The sequence below is a fragment of the Giraffa tippelskirchi genome, chromosome 1, assembly GCF_054371585.1.
Source record: "Giraffa tippelskirchi isolate mGirTip1 chromosome 1, T2T-mGirTip1v1.2.pri, whole genome shotgun sequence".
NCBI lineage: Eukaryota > Metazoa > Chordata > Mammalia > Artiodactyla > Giraffidae > Giraffa > Giraffa tippelskirchi.
Window position 1 is genome coordinate 42,422,054 of NC_137275.1, and position 25,310 is coordinate 42,447,363.

General features: G+C 38.6%; 1 protein-coding gene and 1 long non-coding RNA gene across 5 annotated transcripts in view; one reads left to right on the forward strand and one right to left on the reverse strand.

Moving 5' to 3' along the window:
- TMEM165 (transmembrane protein 165) overlaps window positions 1-25,310 on the reverse strand; it is a 35,865-nt gene that overhangs the window by 5,507 nt on the left and 5,048 nt on the right. The window contains exons 2-7 of one of the 4 annotated variants that reach the window (XR_014082030.1): window positions 19,287-19,512; window positions 8,851-9,026; window positions 8,125-8,307; window positions 4,380-4,485; window positions 958-1,074; window positions 476-815 (exon numbers count right to left, since the gene is read on the reverse strand). Coding sequence is in view for 2 of the 4 variants with exons in the window: in XM_081589764.1 (XP_081445890.1) it covers window positions 3,411-3,487; window positions 4,380-4,485; window positions 8,125-8,307; window positions 8,851-9,026; window positions 19,287-19,512 (768 nt within the window). In the remaining 2 variants the exon portion in view is untranslated. Of the gene's footprint in view, window positions 1-475; window positions 1,075-2,664; window positions 3,488-4,379; window positions 4,486-8,124; window positions 8,308-8,850; window positions 9,027-19,286; window positions 19,513-25,310 lie in introns of those variants that run through there. The other 3 variants (XR_014082031.1, XM_081589778.1, XM_081589764.1) reach the window with 3 other exon arrangements.
- LOC145545380 (uncharacterized) lies at window positions 13,385-18,451 on the forward strand. Its single transcript, XR_014082034.1, has 2 exons — window positions 13,385-13,724; window positions 16,611-18,451. It is a non-coding gene; the product is annotated as an uncharacterized LOC145545380 (long non-coding RNA).

Here is a 25,310-nt window from a genome sequence, read left to right on the forward strand (position 1 = left end):
TCTGAGGAAACAAACTGTGACATCGCTTTAAAAGTGACATTCAGATGTTTTATGATGTGTGTTTTGAGTTGGCCTGTACTGGTGCAGATTCACCACTGGTAATGGTTGTGCCAATACTAAAGAGTTAAAATGTAGGAGAAGCTATATTGTGTTCAGGTGGATGTATTATGTAACCAGACAATCATCAAGCAAAAAGAAAAAGGAAAAAAACTGGCCAGGAAATGTCGCTTTCCTTTATAGATGTCAGCCAGCCAGAACAGCTGTCATTTAGATCATCCTGGCGTCACTTTGAGATCTGTTTTATCGTGGTGTAAGTTGGGGAAGGTCCTCAGTATGGCACTTGCACATTCATTCTATGTAAAGACTGAAGCCCAAAGACAAGTTAAAATTCAGTGCTGTATTGAAACCAGTTAGTGCAAAAAAAAATAATTTTTATCTCTGTAAATTTTTAATTGTTAACGTCAGTTGGTAGTTGTAAAAACACACACCAAATTATTTTTAATGTTCTGTGTGGTTCTTAGTGTGCTACTCTTGACATTGGTATGTCCTTACTGCTTGGTTCTTGGTTTAAAATTAAAATTAGATATAGCCTGTCATTCTTCTGTGTGAAAGGGTGGAGCTGTAAATGGCTAAGAATACCTATTTTTCCTAAAGCAAACATTTCATTAAAATCCAGATTGATATACAAAAACAAGGCTGACATTTTCCAAGTAATTAATGTCTTCAGCCCGAATCCTAAAATACACAGAAGCACGGTGGGTAATAATGAATGGTTTTAACGGTGCTATATTAGGTTCTCTGCTGATCTTCATGACCTGTTGGGAAATACAGTATTGTATAAAATGTGGATCATTGTTACCAATTTAATATTGCCATTCTAATTTGGTGTTTAAATTGGCTACACTTGTTTCTCAGAGCTACCCTTTGAGAAGAGTGTAAACTGTGTTATTAGCCTACCTCCACTCAGGCCTCTTGCTGTATGATCATTTTTCCAGGTTATGATGTGCAGTTTTTAAAAACTATATGTTCTATTATAATGCTTTTTCCCATAGACTCCTGTAATGTATCCAGAACCTAAAATGACAGCAAAAAGAGCCAAGCAGTAGCATTTTGTTTTGTTCTATAAATGTAAAAATTAGATTCACTTTGTTTCCTATTCAGTTTTAAAAATAAAAATACCTCAGTGCTGTGTTTTCCAGTATCACCTGCATTTCTCAAAATAACACCTGCTTTATGTGGCACATAACTTGTAAGAATCACATTATTTTGGATTTTAAAGAATATTAAATATTTTAAAATCACTACGAATGACACTTTTCTCTTTTATTCAGCCATGGAGTTAGCATTTAGCAATTTTTGCCTTGTAGCTAAGGTCTGAGCTGCCAAATTCTCTTGAGTAGTTGTGTCCTGTTACAAGAGTGTGGGGCCTCAGAAAGCCTATTAGTCACTAGGCTGGTGCTGGGACCAGGCTGCCTTCACTGCCAGGTGTACCAGCTACTTTCTAACAAGGAAGTAATACAGTTCCTCACTTAATTCTGTTTGTAACAATTTAAGGCAGCATTAGGGATATTTTAACTGCAGAGATTTCTGGTGTAGTCTGGGGACTTAACCTGAATTTCTTTGCAGTTTTATGGACATTGTGTTTTTCTACCCTGTAATACACACTTTTCATGGTAAACTCGTTTCTAAAAATGACTTTTTCAGAAATACGTGAACTGCTGCTTTTTAACTGACAATCACGTTTAGATCTCCTCACAATAGTGGTCAGCTGTCTCCCACAAAGTTACTACTGCAGAATGATTGCTGCGTTGAGAATGCTGGGTGATTAACTGGGTTATTTCACAATCTCTTCAAGTTACCAATGACCGTACAATGTAAGTAGCTCAGTAAACCTGACTTGCTCTGGGTCTGCTATTATATATACTTCACACAAGGAACATGTGGAGATTTCTATAGAACTGTTCTTTGGGTCTGTAGCAGCTTCTGGTAGCAGTGTTACTGCACATAGTAATGGAGCACATCAGGCTGGGAGAAAGCAGGTATGCTGCTTGGATGGAACAGTTGGTACGCAAGTTACAATTTAAGTGACAGTGATTACTGAAATTGCTGTGATAACATGAGGTGGTGGCCTTCACCATAATCAGTGATTGTGGTCTCTAGAACTAAACTGTCCAGTTTGACCCCCTGCTGTACCAAGAATTAGCCTTTGAAAATGTTAACTTTAAAAAAAAAAACTTTACATTAGTACCTACTACCTCACAGAACTTTGTGAAGGCTTATTCGGTCACTAAGTTGTGTCTGACTCTTAGCGATGCCAGGCCTCCCTGTCCTTTATCATCTCCCAGAGTTTGTTCAAACTTATGTCCATTGAGTTGGTGATGCCATCCAACCATCTCATCCTGATGCCCCCTTCTACTGTGCCCTCAATCTTTCCATCAGGCTTTTTTCCAATGAGTCGGCTCTTTGCATCAGGTGGCCAAAGTATTGGAGCTTCAGCTTCAGCTTCAGTCCTTCCAGTGACTATTCAGGGTTGATTTCCTTTAGGATTGTGAAAGCTAAGATAGTGCTTTAGAACAGTCAACTTCAGAAACTGGCCTATAATACCAATATGACTTTGATAAATTAGGAAATTAGGAGCTGGCATAACATACAAGGAAAAACAAGCACTGGTCATACCACTTTTATTTATATTGTATGTTACATTGTTTATTCAATATAGAAAAAATATGAATACACTCACAGTATTCTCTTTTAATTTGGTAATTCCACATGGTCAAATATTGACTGTTACTGTATTGGGTTTTCTACCCAATTAAAAAAGAGGAAGAAAGGACCTGGCAGACAATTGTCATGTTAATAACAGCAATACCTTTCTCTTGCTCTTAAAAGACAAATTTTGAAAAGACTTCTGATTAAACCACTGCTTACTGGCTCAGGAAAATGTTGTAAAAGATAGAAATTAATTCATTCTTTCCCCCAGGAAGAATTTTAAGGTAAACATCTTAAAACACCTCGGTTATCCAGGAGAAAATTTATATTCTTTACAAAGGGGTCAGTCAGTGCTGAAAAAAATCAAGTGGCAGACCCCCCTGAACAATGGTTCTCTATATACTACCCCCACCTCACCCTCAGCCAAAAAAAAAGCCAGTAAAACAAAAATGGAGACCTCATATTAACATAATTATGTTGGAGAAAAGGAAAAACTCACACAAATATCAGATTTCTTTTAAAAATCCATTTTGCAAATAGAATCAGTGATTATTTCTTTTGGACATAATACTTCCATTAAGTGGGTCAAACTCACAAATCAATGCTACAAAATACAGTATTTTCCATCACTTTTAGTTATAATATATACTATGTACATAAAGTTACCTATCTTAAACTAAATACAAATGAACAACAGCACATTAAAAACCAGAATCGGGACTTATAAATAGTGCAGAAAATGCAAACGCCAAAAATACAATGCCTCCTATGATTGTCACTGTAAGAGAACAGAAAAAAGTTAAAGGCAAATTCCTCTAAGTCATGATGTTGCCTATTCTTCTAATAAACTAACATCAAAAACAAATTAGAAACACTTCAACTTCATTTCCACAATAAAATACTTAATGTGCCCAACTCTAAACAGTCAAGAATCAGTTTATCTTCCAGCACTTTTTTAAAAACAGAATTATATTAAATTCAGACAATGCTGACAAGCAACAATAAAACTATAAGTCATCTTAAAACCCACTTTTGGGGGCTGAAGGGGTGGAAAGGCTCAAAAATATATGTATACATATAGCTGATTCACTTTTCTACAGCAGAAACAATATTGCAAAGCAATTATACTCCAATTAAAAAAAATTATAAAAATTTTCAACAACTTCTGAACAAGCAAAGAGACTATTTCTATTCCATTTTTAAGATCAGCTACGTAGGAAATTTTCAGCTGAATCAGTAAATACAATCTCCACCTATGATTCCCAATTCTGTATATGTTTTCAAAGCTTAAAAGTTCTCAAATGTCCACATAATTGTTTCACTGACTTAAATATGTTGACAAAAAGCTACTATGAATCCAGTAATGCTTTGACATGACTTTATATTTTACTAACATCTGCTACTGCTAAGTCGCTTTAGTCGTGTCCAACTCTGTGCGACCCCATAGACGGCAGCCCACCAGGCTCCTTCGTCCCTGGGATTCTCCAGGCAAGAATATACTAACATCTACACATGTGAAAAACAGCCCATGTCTGCAATAGCAGAACCAATACACGGGACTTCTGATTATCGTAACAAAGACACAGTCTACTTTCAAAGACACACACTCTTTTTCTAACCTCAGTGATTCTAAAATGGTATTTTCTAATTTAAAAAAATGAAAGACTTACCAGTTCTGACGGAGATTTTTTGTGCTATCATTCTTCCTCCAATGACTGCCAGTCCAGTGCAGAGGCAGTGTCCCACTGTTCCCCCCACTGCTACTCCATAGGGATCCTGGAAACAAGGGTAACGTTAATCTAAAACCAAGGCGGAAACTGCTACTGAGAAAGATAACTACTCAGCCATGAAAAGAGGTCAGTAACAACACCAAAGCAGGAAAAAGTTCTACAAATTCAGGTGTGTAATTTATCAAACGGGTAATGGCTGCTTGAAGGAATATGTTCCAATTATACATAAGACTAGAGAGAAAAGAGGAATAAACTCAATGTGAAAGATCAAAAAAACCTAATTCAGTCTTTCAGCAGTTGCTAAACCTATCTCACAGGCAGTATTGGATACTTTGAAGAAACTATGCCAGCCCTGCCTCTCAATCTCTGCTGAGCTAAAGCACAGGGACACAGTATCATTCAGTAAATGCCTGCCACCAAAGCAGACTGGAGGCACTCAGACTGGGAGACCAGTGAAAGTTTTCCAGAAAAGACAGCACTGAAGGACAAGCTGGATCACCTCACTTGGCAGTAGGCCAGCAGCAGGAGACAGCCATGGAACACCTATGTGTTTCTAGAGAGAACCAGTGAGTCACAAGCAAGGAGTCCATCATGGTAGGAGGGGGCGTGTCATGAAGGACCCCCCTATAAGCCTCAAGTTTAGACTTTTTAAGACACTGACTGGTTTCTAACTGGGGAGTGACATGACAGGTTGTGCTTTAAAAGTTAAGTCTAAAGTGAACTGGAGGGAAAGAAGACAAGACCAAGTGATCAACTGAGAAATTCCTCCAGTAGCCGTGGGAAGAGAATGCTGGCCTGGATTGGCGTGGGAGACCAGGCAGAGAAAAGCAGATAGATTTGAGAGAAACTGAAACATGACTGATATATCTTAATGACAAATGACAGGTATGAAAAAAATCAGACTTGACACTCAAGTTCCTCACCCATAATTCTCTAGATGAATTGTAGTGATACCAAGGTGAGTAAAAAAGGTAGAGGAAGAAAGTAAATGGAGAAAGGGTGTGTGGATGCCACAGGAGTTAAAAGTAGAGAAGCTGAAGAGTCAGTTGGGTTCAGTGAAGAAGAAACGATGGGACAATATAATAATCCCAGGAGAGAAGGGAGGAAGGTGTTGACAATACGATCATGAGGAAGGCAACACTGAAGGATGACAGCAGAAGAGGAGCCCAAGGGAGACTGAACAGGTGAGCAAGCAAGTAGCCTCCCACGAAGACCGCGGCAGGACCCATCTGTGGCTGCAGTGAACTTAAAATACCGCTGAGTCAGAAACTGGAGTCCAGTGTGTTTAGCAAGCAAGGAAGTAGAGCCAACTCCTGTTCCCATCACAGCCAAGCTCTCCAAGACTGAGGGAAGTGGGGCAAGAAGAAGCTTTATATTTGGAAGAGAAGCAGAATTAAGGAGGGGGGAAGAACTTTTTTAGATGAGAAAAACTTACGCATGCTAAAATGCTAACAAAATTGGGCTGGAAGAAAGGCAAAGATTCTAAGCTTTAAGTGGGAGCATAGAGGGCTGAGACCCGAATAGGCGGGAAAGGACTACCACCGTGATGGATGGCAATGAAGAAATGACTTCTGCTTCCCTCCGTTAAGTAGGAAGCAGGACCATTTGCTGGGGTGGGCAGTGTGTGTGCAAATTGGGGAAATGGAGACAATTGGAAATGTTTTCATGCAGAACGGAAGAGTGGGACTGCATTCAGCAAATTTTGTGTATTACAACCTGTACAACTAATAGAAGATGGTTTCATTCTATTTTAAAATGACACCTGAAAAATCATTGGATTAAATAAAATTAAACGGTTCCTTTAATACAGGATTTTTCAGTCTTTGTTATTTTGTATGCTCCATCTTCAAAACAAAAAACGATGTTATAGTATTTGCCAAATTTACTGGACCCTGGAACCTTTTTCCTCAACCTTTTTCTTTATTGTTGTTAGTACCTATCAATATCTCAAAGGACACTAGGAGTCTGTGAAATTCAACGTGGGAATGCTGAATTTTACTAGAAATAGAAATGAAGTTTAGACTAAAATGGACTGAATTAGACTACAGCATGGATTATTCAAAAAAGTTACTCCCCCCCAAATTAAGAATATTAAACTAACAAAAATAGACAAGTACATCTGTGCCCCTGAAGAGCTCATTACCTGTCCCCGTGGTGCTGAGTGTAGAAAGAAGGTGGCTAACACCCAGTGCTCCCTGTGTCTGGGACCCTACGTGCATCGTCTTGTTTCAGCCCAGAACCACCCAGAAAGCAGATGCTGCAGTAATGTGCTCATGTGGCAAGAGACTCAACCCCAGGCAGCATACGCTGCACTGCTGGCAGGCAAGCAGTGGGCCACAGGGACCCAGAGAAGGTTGAGCCTGTCCCAAGTTACTCTGTGCCCTTTAGGTGACAGTATTAACAAAAAGGCAACGATTCTGCCATCATGACAGCTCACATGGCAGAACCACCACCACCACCACGAAATGATCACTTACTTTCAAGTCCCAGTTCTGGCAATCTGAATGCCAGTAAAAAAGGCTATATATCAAGAAAAATATAGGGCATAGCCATTAAAATGACATTTAAAAAGAAAGTTTATTTTTAAACATAGGACTCAAACAAAAAATTGAGTTCCCTTTTTCCCCCAAAAAATATAGCTTTTTTGAGGCTTGACAGAACTGTCCAGCTTTAACTATTTTAGCCCTGGCCTTCTATTCTTGTTTTATATTTTGAACTGCAGCCTATGCTGAGCAACTCATTCTTTTATGGTGGATATCTCCTAGGAGTTAAAAACAAATTCAAATCAAGCTTGCTACCTAAAATCTTACCATCTGACTAAAAACAATGTAATTTAATAGATATAAAATCATAAGAAATAGCAAGAGTTAAGATCAACAAGAGCTGAAAAGTAGCAGCATTTGTGTCCCTCAACTGGCTCCTCAGCTGATCTTAATCGTGTGAACAACAGACCCTCATGTGAACTTTACTATTCCCTTCAAAACAAATAAGGATTTAACATTTTCTTTAAAGTTATCTTTTACAGAGTGGCACCTGACAACTCTGAACAAGATACAGCAGAAAAGCCTAGAAGGCAGACAGTCTTGGCTCTAGTCCTTGTCCCTGCTACCAACTAACAACTAGCTTCTGTCCTGGTGACAAGCCACCCAGTCTCTCTGGGCCTCAGGAATCGATCTGTAAAGAAAAGGCTAGGACAAGATGATCTGAGATATTCTCTGCCTTAATATCTTAGAACTGAGTAACCTAGGGCTAAGACTTAAATTTTCTAAGTAACCTTTGCAACACTCAAATTATTTTTTTAGCACAAGGAACGGAAGAAAACAGAGATACCTACTTTTGAGGCTTTAGGTATTTATTGCCAAACTAGCCTTTAATAATAAAATACCAGTTTATGTTCTCAACAAATATATAAAGGAAAGTTCTAAGAAAAAAAAAAACTAAGCCAAAACAACAGCCACACTGTCATTTTGGCAAAACTGAAAAGAGGAGTCAAAAGAGAGTAATCTGACTGACTGTAGAAACTGGGAAAAGGTCAGTTTTAAAGGTTAGCAGAGTTATTAGATCTGAAACATATTGTCTAGCATATGAAGTCATCCCTTGACCCGCCTTGACTCTGTCCAGTGACCTCTGGAGCAAAGTAATGTTAGTTTTAATACCGAAGCAGTCGTCTCCAAGTACCACTCACCTCTCTAGCTGCCAAAACAATTGTAGTCAGTTGAGAGCGATCACCCCATTCTGCTAAGAATGTTAATGTAAGAGCCTGAACAAAGATGGGTGAAATAAAATGCAGCCACTTTTTCTGAGGTATTGTTGTGCTTGTACCCGTTTCAACATCTCCTGGTCCATTTAACAGTTTGGTTCGTTGAAACTAAATTAAAAAAAAAAAAAGACATTAACCCCAGAAACCAAGTCAGTATAGCCCAAAATGCTTAATCTTTCTTTTAAAGAGTGTTTAAAGTCTATGGGAACATGCTCTCAGAAGCTAAAGTTATGTGATCCCAAACTTATCTTTTGAACCACTGGTCTCACATAGCAACAAATGCAATAGTCTCAATTTTTCCAGTTCTTCCCAACAAAATAAATAAAACATTATTTATTCATCACTTGTTACCCTAGATGCTGTGGAAAGAAACAGGGAAAATTATAAACAAGTTCCTGTTTTTCAGGAGCTTATAATCAATCTAATGAAGAAACCTGATTACAGGTATTCGATATTTATCCCCGAGGCCTTTCTCTACCACATTTCCACTAACCCAGTCCTACTACAGCCAGATGTAAGAATGGAAACCAAACAAAATTGGCTATTTCCGTGTAGCCCACACGTCTCACGGATATGGATGACCACTGAAAAACTTCTAGATAGTGTTTACTCTTAATAGTTGAGTGCCTTTTTAACAGCACTCTGACTTACTTCTTCATCTTTTTTCTTTAATTCTGCTTGAACTTCTTCTAGTTCCTCTTGACCTTCATCTGGACTCATCTTTAAGCCTTCCCGAAGCATTCTAATGCCAAAAATGGCAAATAATGCAGTTGAAACATAGTATGTATACACCCTGGGGATGACAGTGGTGGCATAACCAAACAAAACTGCAAGAAAATGCAATGGTATGTCTGATTAATTAGCAGCAATGTATAATTAATTATACACCAACCAAAGAAACAGCTAACTTCAGAAGTCATCATTTACCCCTATTTTAAAAGGAAAATGGTTCACATTAGAAGCTAACAGGTAAGAACCTTAAATTCTACTTCTTTCCCTCCACTGATATTGAGCCCTTAGGTCTAACCAATGACCTAGCTATCACAGTTTAGCAAGAAATCAGTGGTGCAGCTGAAGGTGGCAGAGGTTCCACACAGATCTCTCGTGAGATAATCATCTCCTCTTCAGCCATCTTCCGCCAGAGGCTGGCTTGCCACAGGTCATGCAGGGCCCAGTACTTTAGTTAGGAGAGTAACTTTGATGTACGCTACACATCTCATCATCTTATAACCTGGACGCTATACAACTGTCCTACATGATATTTCTTCATCACAAATCTAAATTACAAACCATCATGAAGAATCATGACAAGATTCTCATGGCATGATTGAAACTATGCTTCTTTGCAACTATTTAAAATAAACATACCTTACGAAGGAAAACAATTCCATATATATATACATAACAGACTCAAACTTATTCAGTATTAGTCTTTCATTAAAGTATAGAGGGATAACTGTATAAGTTACACAAAAAACTATACCTGGAACTATATCAAGAACCCAAACCCTAACTGTGAAACACATTCACATTGATAATATGAAGTTAGTAATTAAAAACTATGGCAGGGCCAGAGGGCATTTCCATATATATAATAAATACAATTACTCTTCACTTTACCAGCTCTTTTTATAAAATGGGCACAACACTTATAAAACTGCCTAATCAGATATATAATTGCACAGGTGAACCATTCCCTGATTCATTATATTACAAAATGAAAAAGACTTTAAAATCTTGTTTAGAAATGTAAACCTATGCTTCTGTGCATATCAATATATAAGTTATACACGTATGTGTGTATATGTGCCCCCCACACACACACAGTACAGGTGTATTTTCTAGTTCTGTCCACTGAAAAGGCCCAAATGTCTCAGTAACAATGAACCAACTTTGCACTTAGATCTTGGTTTCTAATGTGTTTCCCACTAAAAGGCTCTTTAGAGAAATTGCTAATTCCAGGACTGGGCAAAGTAGGTACAAGATGAACCTGCACTATCTTGTTATATTAGAAAGGAAGGAAGAACAGAAACAAATAGCAGCATGTCACAAGGACACAGGAGTCATCAGCCTGGAGGGGTTCCCAGTTGCCCTATGTTGGGTAATTTAAGAAACAATATAGTTAAGTAACTAATTATAAACCACTGGAAAAAAAGGAGTTCATCAGTTTATATTAATAATAAACAGACAAACCAATGTGAGTGGGGAGAATTCTTGGAATAGCATATCAGGGCTCCCTGGTAAATGTGGATGGGGTACTGGAATTAGCCATTAATTTTGCAAGCATCGAGGTAGAGTTCAGATCATGTAAGAGTCATCAATTGATGCTAAACAATGGGGAGTAGGGTATTTGTACTGTCTTAAAGTGTCTCCCAAAAGATTACAAATTAACTGTGAGGGAGGATAAAAAGACAGTGTACACTTTACTGGGAGATCAAGACTAACATCATCAGCGGGGGACAAATGGACGTCACATGCTTCCAGATGTGATCCTCTTCAGAGGGACACACGTCAGCTATGCAGTGTTCTAGTCAAGAATGCATAACCCCAATCTAGTCACGAGGCAAAAACCACACAAATGCAAAATGAGGAACTGCCCATTAAAGGGGGAAGGGGATGTATCTTTGAAAAAGTATTATAAAATACTTTATAAGAAAAGCCTATAGAAACATTTCAGATTAAAAACTAAAAAGAACTAAAGGTACTATCTGACCTAGACTAGATCCTCTACAGGAGGATAGAGACTATTACCAGATCAACTGACAAAATTAAAATATGGATAATAACATTAATGTATCAATCTATGTCTATAAAGATGTATACTGTGTGTATATATGCTTTCTCTATAGATATATAAAATGTGCATATATACACATATATATTGTACACCTAGAGATATAGAGAGATATAAAGAGGTCACAAATGCTAAAGCAAATGTGGTAAAAATGTTAACAGGTGAATCTGAATAAAAGGTATATAGGTATCCTTATACTATCTTATTTTTGCAACTTTGTAAATTTAAAATATTTTCCATAAATGGTTTTTAAAATTTTAGAAAGAAATGCAGCAAATCTTTTAAATCTCCTCAATTTAGTTTTCCTTTTATCTTCAGATAATCTAAAAGAACTACTTACTGACACAATCCCATGATTTCTGCCTTGACATCTCCATAGAGAGCAAAAAACTATCTGGCACTATAGCATTGTTCTTCTTCCCCTGGTTATTGTCCCTCTATTTCCTCTTTCTTTGGAAGCCTTTCCTCAGACACTCCAGTACTTTGGTTCTGTGAACAATGAGAGGTTATTTCTCTTTAAGCAAGTGATTTGCATCAAGTCAAAAACCACTGACTTACAAGTAATTAAACTGAAGACATGTGGCACAAGAATATTAGTTGAGGGGGAAAAAAATGGGCCAAGGGTTAAAAACTATGGGGAATGTCAATATTTATGGTACCTTTTTTTCAGAGATAAGAATGTAACTAGAAGCAGGGAGTGTCTTAGAAACCACCAGAATAAAAAGAATGCCCATGAATGTGGTGTGAGGGGCTCATTACAATGAAAACTGAACTCTGTAATTAAGAAAGCTGATTACTGAAGGCTTTGAAACACAAAGACTTTCCAGTTTGTGGAAGATGAAGTTTTGTGAGATCTATTTGCGTTAAGTTCAACTTCCACTGGCACATTCCCTTAAAACTCATCTTGCCTGCAGCTGAGGAGTTGTGGGTCCCTCCATGCCCACATCCCTTCACAGCTGCCCTCTGCCCCTCTACCAAGATGCCAGCTTCCTACAGTGCCTTTCTCACAGTATAAAAAGATATCCTAGGGCAACAAAGAGAGGGTCTGAAATACTGACGTACCTAGTCAAGGCAACATAAACCAGAGATGGGGCTTCGGGCCTTCCGTCTTATACAAGTTTCTGATGTCATGGCATTGAAATAATAGCATGACAGGCACTGGAGACAATGGCCATGGATGAGAAAGAGAGTATTCTGGCCTCAGTAGGAATAATTTTTACTTAGAAATTGTGCTTCTTTCATCCCCCAACCAGGGGCATGCTTTTCCCTAAGGCAGAGTCTTGCTATAACAAAGAGAGCATCACAAAGATACTAAATCTCAGTGGCTTACTTCCCCAGACAGCTCAAGCCTAGCTGGGCTTCCAGGCCCAATCCCGCCACCCAGCCATTTTAGAATCAGAATTCTAAACAGATGGTTGCCATGGGGACATATATCATGTTTACTAAGTCAAAAAACCAAGTAAATGTTTCTGATAGAAAATAAGCCTGACTTAAATGGTTTACTATGGACCCACTGTCATGGCAATTAGGCAGTGTGACAGACATTTTTCATAAACTGAATGAGCTAATCTGTAGCTCCAAGGCCCCATTAAACATTTGATATGACACAACTTTAAATTCCCTTATTGATAAAAGTACACTTAAATTAAAAATATTTCAATTTTCTCAACTACTTCCTTCTAAATATATCCAGTTAAACAAAGGGCCTCTAAATAAAAGACTAATAGGCATAAGTACATTCATTTGATGAATTTTAGAAAAATTTTTTTGGTATACTTGATGGTATCCAATTGCTTTTAACAAAACTGACAGAAGGCCTTATTAAGTTGTCAGTTGGTAAATCACTTAAAATCACTTGGTGATAGACTAGTATGTGATTTTTAGCACATAACCCAGGAGTTCAATGAACTGAGTGACAAGGCTATAACAAAATTCCTTCCTGTCTACTTTTGTGAATAAAATATCTCAGCCCTTATATCTATTTTTTTAAAAAAAAGATCAGAATTGATTTTAAACCTAGCTTCAGTCTAGCAATAAGTATCATCCATGGACAATTTTAAAAGTACAGTTCTATCATCTCATTACAAGATGCATTTCCAACTTTTAAAAAATGTTTACTTAAATTTGTGATATACTTTGTTTTGATCAACTCTGTCCTAGTAACTATAACTCAACTGATAAAAAAATTTTAACATTTATAGACTTAATAAAGGAAATTTTCACTATGTTCTACAATTCAATTTAAAGGTGTTTTTGCTACAGATAAATATGACAATGTGGTCCACAAAAGATTTTCAAGCAAAAAATTTATCATAGGAATAAAATTCTGTGAGGAAAGTAAATGAAAATAAGAATTAAAGGAGAGAAAAGAACAATGTAAATTTCCAAATGTTTATTTATTATTATTTTTTTTTTTAAAGGGATGATGGTGTTGGTGAAGGTAAGGATCAAACTCCCAATGGTATTTAGATTCCACTGGGTGTATCTTATTTTTGGCCACATCTCGGCATATGGAACTTCCCTCACCAGGGATCGAACCCACGTCCCCTGCAATGGCAGCAGAGTCTTTACCACTGAATCACCAGCAAAGTCCACCACTGGGTGTATTTTAAAAGAACAGGGCAAGTAGACCTGAGACCTGGGACAACTGGCGCAGGCCCACTCTGGCCAAGTCAGGAAGAAAAATCAAAGGTAACCTTACAGCTGCCTCTTGTTGTTTAGTTGCTCAGTCGTGCCTGACTCTTTGCGACCCCATGGACGGTAGCCTGCCAGGCTCCACTGTCCATGGGATTCTCCAGGCAAGAATACTAGAGTGGGTTGCCGTTTCTTTCTCCAGAGGATCTTCCTGACCCAGGGATGAAACCCAGGTCTCCCGCACTGGCAGGTGGGTTCTTTACCTCTAGTGCCGCCTAGCAGGCCCACAGCTGCTCTATCTCCCAGCTCATCCCTTTGAGGCCCTCATCCATATCTGCCTTGAGTTTTCTATGGTCGCTCCTCCCAAGGAACAAACTCACAAAAACTGAGAAGCTGCCTCTCTCGATGGGTCTGAATTTTGGTGAGAAATTTTGAAAAAAGCTAAGACAAGAATGCTGGACAGAGGCTTTTCAGAAAACAAGCTCTCTTCAGGGTGGCATGTAGCAGGAGGAGATACTCTCAGAACTGCTGTATTACCTAGCAGCCCACCCCACTTCTACCAGGCAACCCTGGCCACAGGCCCAACACATTTCTAGGCAAGCAGCTGGTTCTAAACAAGTATCTATTGAATTAATTAGCTTTTATTGTAATTAAGGGCTTCCCTGAATGGCTCAGTGGGTAAAGAATCTGCCTCCAATGCAGGAGACACAGGAGACTCAGGTTCAAGCCCTGGCTGGAGAAGATCCCCTGAAGAACTGAAATGGCAACCCACTCCAGTATTCTTGCCTAGAGAATCCCATGGACAGAGGAGACTGGTGGGCTACAGTCCAAATCCAAAGGGTCACAGAGTTGGACACGACTGAGCAACTAAGCATGCATTGCAAATAATGTGAAAATATCCAAATAAATGATTCAACAGTTGTGTCCTGGGCACAGGTGGGCCATACCTAGATGCAAAGCCTTTTTATGATAAGGAGGAAGAGAACTAAATGGTGTAAAACTAAATATCTTATACCAGATGGCTTGCTTGTTTTACTTCATTTAATCTTACTATTCTTTAAGGATGGTGCTATTATTATCCTGAGTTTACAGCAAAGATTCTCCAGGGGCTTAAATAACTTAGAAAGTCATAATGGAGTAAAAATATAATTATTTTCCAATGACTTTTTAGCTTCAAACCTTTTCCCAATAAAGTCTTAATTATCAAAGAGATGACAGTAAATTTTTCTCAAAGTAAAGACTGGGAGCCCATAGCTCCCCTGACTGTGTAGCCTCCAGGCTTCATCCACCTCTCCCTGCAGAACCTCTTATCCTGAAGAAAGCCATCGGAAACCCTTGGATTCAGAGTCAGACACAGCTGCCTCCTAATCTCAGCTCCACTGCCTGTGAGCCACAAATGGATAATACGTCCCTCTCTCTGTCCATCTGTAACAGGACAGGGGCTTGTCCTAAAGAGGGCCTGAAGTGTCATGCACACAGATGGTGCTCAGCAAACGGCAGCCACGTGTCCTGCTCCTGTTTGCATAATGAGCAAGCAGTAGAGGCTGGATTCAGCCCCAGGCTCAAGATGTCAGATTTCATGCCTTTCCTGCCACTTGCGCCCTCCAAAAGCAGCTCCAGGCCCCTAAATAGAACACAGAGAAAGGGCTCAGGATGCAAAGGCAAGCCAGTTTAGGAGCAAATCTGGAATGCTAACAAGAAAAAAAAGAACACTGTCAAACTGGAAATTTCACAAAGGAAAGCAATATCCTCACACTTACAGACTGCTGAAATTCCCCAGCACTGAACTCAACCATCTAGGGTGCATCAGTTCAGTGCGGATAAGGCTGATGAGAAAACAATGTGGCAAAGAGATCTGAGCAGTGAAGCAGGGTTTAACCTACCTTGAAAGACTGTGTTAAACATGTATGACATCAGAGAGTTCTTTTGTTTTGGAATTTCTTTTTTAATCAGTTTGCAAATGTAGTATGTTTTTAAATACTGTGTAATAAATGTTAAAACATTTGTAAGATAAAAAAATACCAACTATTAACAATTTAACGAACATTACCATAAATTACACCTTTGAAACTTCTTGAACTTAAGATGAAAAGTGAGAGGGGGCACACAGTCTTTCAAAATGATTTCAGAGATATACAGGGAAGAGGCTTGAAGACCACTGATACAGCCTGTTCCTTCAAATAGTCCACATGAGAGGAGCTGTCAGTACCAGCAGTCAGAGGGAGACAGGCCAAGGGTCAGGACAGAAGAGATTAGCCATGCTCAGAGCTAAGGGAAAGGAGCTAAACCCAAGCAGAGGTGGGAGAATGTATGGAGCCAGGTTCCGAGGAGGGAATGGACAGAGAGAGGACAGTCTTCCAGTTGTCCTTAAAGATGGAAGTTTCAAAAATAAAATTCTCTGGTATTATTCAAACTCATTCCAAACAAGTGACTTCACCATTTACATCCTGCCCCATTTATCCTATTTCCTAGAATCAGAATTTGCTTTTGAAGAGAAAGTTGTTTTTATTGTGAAATATGAATAATGCTAATGCTAATACCCAAATGTGGAAAGTAGTAAATTTTTTAATTCAATAAAACACTCATTATAATATGTTTAAAAAGACAGACTTTAACAAGCATCCCAGCAGCCAGTAATAGAACCTGACCTGTACTGTGTTTCATGAGAAACCTGAGGCATGCTGAAAGAGAAGGGTGAATGAGTACTTGAAATATAAGAGCTCGTTTTAATACAAACCACAACCCCATGAGGCAGTTATATACTATCTCCAGTTAACAGATGGGTAATTGAAGTCCAGAGAGGTTAAGTTGCTGCTGCTGCTGCTGCTAAACCGCTTCAGTCGTATCTGACTCTATGCGACCCCACAGACAGCAGCCCACCAGGCTCCCCTGTCCCTGGGATTCTCCAGGCAAGAATACTGGAGTGGGTTGCCATTTCCTTCCTCAATGCGTGAAAGTGAAAAGTGAAAGTGCAGTTGCTCAGTCGTGTCTGACTCCTAGTGACCCCAAGGACTGCAGCCTACCAGGCTCCTCCATCCATGGGATTTTCCAGGCAAGAGTACTGGAGTGGATTGCCATTGCCTTCTCCTAAGTAACTTGGCATTCGGTTAAAACACAGCAGATTCAAACTTTAATCTGAGTCTGATGCTAACGGGGAAACTTGTTCTTTTCCACCCAAGTACATGGCTCAAGGTAGCTTCTGAATCAGAGACTAAAATATGTTCAATTATTTAGTGTTAGGTTTACATTCTCTTGGTCTTAATTTTTTTTGAAAAATTGAAGCCTATATAATAGTAACAAATAGTAACACAAACTGGGACTCTAAGAATGTTTCATTCCTTTACTAATAATGGGTAAGAATAGCTTAATAGAACACAATACACTGAACGTGACTCCTCATTATTTGATTACCAAATGTCTGTCAACAGGAAACATGCATTTTTCTGTGGTGGCCTGAGTCCTATTTCTTATATATCAGATATAAATAAATTTATCTGGACTTAAAAAGAAAGCAAAAATATCCATAGTGAAAGCAAGGATCAAGGTACTGACAGCTCCTTTCACCTGGACTATCTAAAGGAACAAGCTGTATTGGTGGTCTTCAAACCTCTTCCTTGCATATCTCTGAAATAATTTTGAAAAACTACTTAACCCCTCTCACTTTTCATCTTAAGTTTAAGGAGTTTCAAAGATCTAATTTTTGGTATATTGGGTAAAATTGTTATAGTTGTTTTTTTAAAATGTTTGTCTTATAAGTGTTTTAACATTTATTACACAATATTTAAATTCATATTACATTTGCTTGTTAAAATCTGTCTTTTTAAACATATTATAATGAGTACTTTGAATCGAATAAATAATTTTACTACTTTTTCCATTTGGATATTAGCATTAGTGAATAAATGAGGAGTATGTACCTTCAGTAAGTGGTGCTGCGAACACTGGACAGCTACGTGTAAAGGAATGAAATCAGAACACTCCCTAAACACTAGACACGAAAATGAACTCAAAATGAATTAAAGCCCTAAATGGAAGACAGGGCACTATAAAACTCTTAGAGGAAAACGTAGGCAGAAGATTCTTTGACATAAATCTCAGCAAGATCTTTTTTGATTCACTTCCCATAGTAATTAAAATAAAAACAAAAATAAACAAATGGGATCTAATTAAACTTAAAAGCTTTTGCACAGCAAAAGGAAACCATAAACAAAAGAAAAAGACAATCCTCAGAATGGGAGAAAATATTTGTAAACGAAGCAAATGACAAGGGATTCATCTCCAAAATATATAAACAGCTCCAGCAGCTCAATATCAAAAAACTAAATAACCCAATCAAAAAATGGAAGACCTAAATACACATTTCTCTAAAGACATACAAATGGCCAAAAAGCACACAAAAAGATGCTCATCAACACTATTAGCGAAATGCAAATCAAAACTACAGTGAGGTATTACCTCACACCGCTCAGAACAGCCATCATCAAAAAGTCTATAAACAATAAATGCTGGAGAAGGTGTGAAGAAAAGGGAACCCGCCTACACTGTTGTGGGAATACAAACTGGTACAGCCACTATGGAAAACTGGATGGAGTTTCCTTGAAAAACTAAAAACAGAACTACCATATGAGCCAGCTGGGCATATACCCAGAGAAAACCATAACTCAGAAAGATACACCCACCCAAATGGTGACTGCAGCACACAACAGCCAGGACACGGAAGCATCTAAATGTCCATCACAGAGGAAAGGATAGAGAAGATGCGGCACATATACACATACATACAACAGAATATTACTCAGCAGTAAAAAAAAAAAAAGAACAAAATAATGCTATTTGCAGCAATGTGGATAGAACTAGAGTTTGTCATACTGAGTGAAGTCAGTAAGACACAGAAAGACAAATATTATATGACACTGCTTATAGTGAGTGAGTGAAAGTCACTCAGTCGTGTCTGACTCTTCGCAACCCCATGGTCTATCTATGGGAATTCTCTAGGCTTCCTGCCTAGAGTGGGTTGTGATTCCCTTCTCCAGGGGATCTTTCTGACCCAGGGATCGAACTCAGATCTCCTGCATTGCAGGCAAGATTCTATACCGTCTGTGCTACAAGGGAAGCCCATAGATTACATGTGAAATCTAAAAAAATTAAAAAAGGGTAGGGGTACAAATGAACTTATTTACAAAACAGAAGTAGAGTCATGGGCATGGAAAACAAGCTTACAGTTACCAGGGAATAAGGGCAGGGGGATGTTGGGTGGCAAGAGATAAACTGGGAAAATGGGACTAACATATATACACTACTATATAATAAAATAGGTAACTAACAATAACCTGCTGCACAGTATAGGAAACTCTACTTAATACTCTGTAATGGACTAAATGGGAACAGAATCTTAAAAATGTGGAGTATGTATCTTGATTGTGAATAGCTAAAAATTTAATTTTAAAAGTGCAATATGGTTTTTAGGAATTTATGTACTAAAAACATTTTCTGTTTTCTAAGTTCTAGAACACAAACCAAATTCTAACAGAACTGTTTGAATGATCCAGTGACTCAATGCTACCACACACATGTGTGCTCAGTCACTAAGGGAGGCCCTCAGTGTTACCATGCTTTCTCTCAAATTCAATAAACTCATCAAGAGGAAAAAAGCACTCACCTGATAAACATGTCATTAGGCCCAAGGCAAGCATAGCACCAGCCAATACCGTCAAACGGTTATAGCGCATTGCCATGATGGCTGCTATAAAAAATGTCTTATCACCCAGTTCAGATACAATGATAACTGATATGGCAGCCACAAATGCATGGATAAATCCCAAGTTAGTTTGGGTAGCTGGATCTTCTTTATTGGTATGAACTGGAGCAGCTGGTGTAAATCCTTTCTGAAATTAGAAAATACATATTAGCTATTTTTTAAAAAGTCATTATTTTAAATTATTTTACTTTTAGGTAAATTGAGATTGTTTTTCTATTGTAGTCATTAGGCTTATTTACTGTCTAACCACTGCCTTAGTGATGACAGCAACCTCTGATTGATGGTGGCTAAAATGGAGATCCAAGCATAAGTCTACAAAAACAATTTAGAAGCAGAGACCAGCTATAGTCACACATTAAAATTACCTTATTTCTAAATGCATGTGAATTGAGTTCTTAGCTATGCCTCATTCAAATCTTTATTCATAATTTAGGTGTAAGACCCAAGGTATCCTTATCAAACTTTCAAGTAACAGGAAGCTGAGAGAAATTTCATGAACACTTAAGAGAACAAAGCAGGATCCAGAAAGCTCTCAGTAGGCTAGAAGAAGAGCTGGCTTTAGCTAAGCTGAGACCTAATATCACCGGATATATGGATGGTCCTGCACTAAAAATACCCTAGGCTGTAACATGGCCTAATGAAGACAAGCTGAGTCTTTGTTGCTGCTAAGGCCATCTTGAGTTGAAAATGCGACAAAGTTCCAAAAAAGCACCAAGCACTTTAAAGAGTTAATGACAAGTCCATCTTCTGTGCCTCATAGCCCTTACCCAAAGTTCTGTACCGGCTCTGAGGCACCACATTTTAAGAAGGCACCACTGCCCCCTGAAGATAACCTGAGACAGAAGAGACTCTAAAACCAGGGACTGGCAAGCTACTGGTAAGAGTAGATCCAGCTGAAAATGATTTTTTCATATTTTTATGGGATTGCAAAAAAAGAAAAAGGGAAGGAGGGAGGGAGAGGGTTGGAGGAAGTAGGAAAGGAACATTAGGCAACAGATACCTTAAGGGAGCCTACAAATATGTGGCCAAACCTAAAATATTTATTATCTGGCCCATGACCAAAAAAAGGTTTGCTAACTCAGGCTCTAAAATAATCACATAAGGACTGGGTGCCTATGTTCCAATAACTGAGAAAGTCTATATGAAAGTCTCTGTGGGCCCAAGAGGTAGAAGTAAAAAGTTACAGGTGGCAGGTTATATATAGCTTAACACAGAGAAAAGAGTTCTACCCCATGAGGGTTCCCAGAGGTTGAAATGGACTGCTAGCCTGCATGCATTCTCAGTCGCGTCCGACTCTTTGCGACCCCATGGATTGTAGCCTGCCAGGCTCCTCAGTCCGTGGGATTTTTCAAGCAAGAATATTGGGAGTGGGTTGCCGTTTCCTCCAGGGAGCCTTCCTGAGCCAGGAATCAAACTAGCATCTCCTACACTGACAGGCAATCCGCCTTTACCCCTGAGCTACCTAGGAAGCCCGTATGACATAAACTTGACTCCCAAAGTCCACAATAAGGATCAGAAAACTTTATTAAAGCATTACTCAGACTAGACCTCTAAGGTAAAGATTTGGGAAATTTAACAATTCAGAAAATATTTGGTGTTAGGGCTAAATCAAAAGAGGAGCCTTCAAAGGCCAGCTCATGATTAACCAAGTACCATTTTAAGGGATTCCAGCTTTCTCTCCATCATCATTTTAACTCCAACTATGCTGATTTTCCTTTGAAAATGAATTTCCTTTCTATTTCAATACCCTAAGAGCATTAAACATGATAAAAAATATATGCATTTTCATTCAGTTTTCACTAATGCAACATTTTCCTCTTGGAAATACTTTTTGTATGAAAAAATCTTGTTGCAAAATATTTAGGACCTGAAATCCAAGAAAATATTTTAGGAATAAATATACACCATTTACAACCAAGTTCAAACAGAAAATGTTTACTTTTAAAAACAAACACAATAGTAATCAAGATACATATTCTCATAGTTTTCTATTTCTCAGCTATAAAACAGAGGCCACATTACTTAGCCTCTCCATTCCTCTATGAAATTATGAGGATAAAATAAAACTTGCCTTATAAGCACAAAGCAAAACAAAAACTGATGTTTGTGAACTGTGGTGTTGGAGAAGACTCTTAAGAGTTCCTTGGAAAGCAAGGAGATCAAACCAGTCAATCCTAAAAGAAATTAACCCTAAATATTCATTAGAAAGACTGACGCTTAAATTGAAGCTCCAATGCTTTGGCCACCTGATGCAAACAGCCAACTCATTGGAAAAGACCCTGATGCTGGGAAAGATTGAAGGCAGGAGGAGAAGGAGACGACAGAGGACAAGACGGTTGGATGGCATCACCGATTCAATGGACATGAGCAAACTCATGCTTGAGCAAACTCAGGGAGATAGTAAAGGACAAGGAAGCCTGGCATGCTGCAGTACATGGGGTCACAAAGAATCAGAAACAACTTAGTGACTGAACAACAACAAAACAAAAACTACATATTCTTAAAATCTTCCTATATACAGAGCATAAAAAAAAAATCAACTTATAGTTTTTGTTATATATTGAGCTGGTCCTGGACAGCCCAAATTAGTGTTAAACAGCTACCAACCATGGTGTGATTAAGAATTTAAAACAAAAGTACCAGAGTATTATGAAGATGTGTGTGTGTGTGTGTGTGTACACGCTCAACTGTGTCCGTTTGCAACCCCATGGACTGTAGCCCACCAGGCCCCCCTACCCGTGGAATTTTCCAAACAAGAATACTGGAGTGGTTGTCATTTCCTCCTCCAGGGGATCTTCCCGACCCAGAGGTGGAATCTGCATCTTGGGCAGCTCCTGCGTTGGCAGGCGAATTCTTTACCACTGGGCCACCTGGGAAGCCCACTATGAAGGTAGAAGATTTAAAAACTTAAAATGTTAATAAGTGCATAAAATGATCAATTACCATTCATTCATTTGTTGTCAATTACCCAAGTAATTACTATGTGCAAGGACCAGCTCCTTTTCCTAGTTCATTTTCAGAGTGACAGAATGTAATGGTTTAATACATGGGCTCTGGAGTCACATTGTTAGAGTTCATAACCAAGACATTACTGTTTACTGTATGACCTTGGGCCAGTAGGTTTACCTCCCTGTGACTCAAGTTACATCTCTATGATGAGGAGTACCTATCATAGATTGATAAGGTTGTTGTTAGGATTAAATAAATTACTACACATAAAGCCCTGAGAATGGTGCCTAATACACAGTAAGCACTCAGTTACAGTTAGTTATTATAGCACACCACAAACGTGACCAGTTAAATTGTCCCCAAACTAATTTCATCATGACCTTCTTAAGCCTAGAACATAAAACACAAACACTTAATTCTGGTAACTATACAACATGTCCCATGTAATCACATACTATTTCCCAAAATGAACCTTACATTTCCTAGTGAAGGATGAGCCAGAGCAACACTGTCCAATAGTAAATAATGCAAGCCACATAATGTAATTTTTTAATTTCTAGGGAATTCTTTAGAGTCCAGTGGTTAGCCAGATATTAAAAAATGAAAACAGATAAAATTATTTTTAATATTATTTTATTTAACCCAACAGACCCAAAATACTACTCTAGGAATATTTTTCAAATGACTAATGAGATATTTTTCTAGTAGTCATGTATGGATGTGAGAGTTGGACTATAAAGAAAGCTGAATGCAGAAGAATTGATGCTTTTGAACTGTGGTGTTGGAGAAGACTCTTGAGAGTCCCTTGGACTGCAAGGAGATCCAACCAGTCCATCCTAAAGGAGATCAGTCCTGGGTGTTCATTGGAAGGACTGATGTTGAAGCTGAAACTCCAATACTTTGGCCATCTGATGCAAAGAGCTGACTCATTGAAAAAGACCCTAATGCTGGGAAGGATTGAGGGCAGGAAGAGAAGGGGATAACAGAGGATGAGATGGTTGGATGGCATCATCAACTCAATGGACATGGGTTTGGTAAACTCCGGGAGTTGGTGATGGACAGGGAGGCCTGGAGTACTGCGGTTCATGGGGTCGCAAAGAGTTGGACACGACTGAGTGACTGAACTGAACTGAATGAGATATTTAACCCTCTTTTTTTTCTTACCAAATCTTCCAATGCCAGTGTGTATCTACTCACTGCACACATCTCATGCACCTCTCAATTTGGACCTGCCACATCTTTTCAAGTGCTTAAGAACAGTCACAGGGCTCACAGCTATAGTACTGAACAGTGCAGTTCAAGAGGATGAGTTTTTGGTAACCACAAGCTTCCTATCATGCAGTCCTACTTCCCTTCCTACCTTCCTATTATCATCCTATTTATCTAGATTCCTCAAGATCCAACTTCTATGGAACCTCTTGAGCAATGCCTACCCCAACAACTCCAGCCCCTAAGGATCCCACTCTCAAACTGAAGGCATACTGTGGGCAATGAGTCATGGCAAGTACATGACTGAAACAGTCTGAGACAGGAACACTCAGGGAGTTAACCTTTTTGTACTAAAAACAAGTATAAACATATTGATATCATTTGTAATAGTTAAAAGAGACAAAATAACTAAATACCCATACACAGGGAACTGGTTAATAAATGGTAGTTCCAGTTACTGGAATATTATGGGCTAAAAGTAAGAATGTTTTATATACACTAATAAGAAAAAAAAATCACTAAGACATTTTTAAGTTGAAAAAAGTACATCCTATGTATGTGTCACTGTATTATGTTATGGGGCGGAGAGTCAGGCAGGTTTATAAAGTATATACACAGTTGCTAATGCTCGAGAAATCTCAGGAAACAGTAACAGTGGCCAGGGAAGGAACCAGGATGACTGGAACATGTGTGGGCAAACTTTCTCTTAAAGGGCCAAATATTTAACCTCTTGGGCCATAAAGTTTCTTTGGTAATTACCCAACTCTGGTGCTATGGTCTGAGATCAGCCATAGGTAGTACTTAAATGAATGGCCTAGCTCTATTCTAATAAAACTTTACTTACAAAAAGAGGCAGTCAGTGGTAAACTAGTTTGCTGACCCCTGAGCTAGAATACAAGAGGAGACACACTTTTCATTATACATTCTTCTGTATCTTTTGGATTTTTCACCATGCTCATGATTAAAGACACCTATTGTGCACCACTTCAAAAATCACTTGACCCAATCTCTTACTCCAGCCACGGATGATCAATTCTGCAGGCTGTAACTGGCGTCAGGCAGATCCAACCAAAAGTAACTGTTCTGCACAACCTTATTCACTATACTACCCAGAAGCATGGAGGAGTCAAACCCTATGGGGCAACTTTTTACCAATGCAGAGGAATCAATTCTGAGGTTCATTTCATAGAGCTCCTGGAAAGTCTCAGCAGGATGTGTGCTAGTCACTCATGGAGCAGATAACTTGAAAATGCATGAGGTACATTGACCTCCTTCCCTGGACTGACAATTTGAAAGAAAACAGGCTTTATTCTGAGAACAGGGAGTAAACCATCAGATGAATGACTGCAGTAAGATAAGAAAGATAAACTGGGCCCACACTGAAAAGCCTGTATGTTTATGGACCAGCTTAGAGGCAAAGGAGAAGCCCTTTAAAGTTTTTGAGTAGAAGACACAAATGTAATTAATATACTGTGACTAATAGATCAGGACAGAAAGTAAAGAATACCAGCCACTGAACCAATTAATTAGGAGGTCTACTGCACAAGACTCATGTTGGAGACAAAGGAAAAAATTCTGTACATGATGAGAAAGAAAAATAACAGAATTTTTAAAAGGTAAAGAATCAACGATGCTATTCATATTCCTCTAAGGTATATGGGAAAGAGGAATAAAAATCATTTCAAATAAAGATTTCCAAGAGGTTTGGAAATCCAAGAGACTTCAGAAATGAAACACCTGAGTTTAGGCTAGGATAGTTGCAAGGTA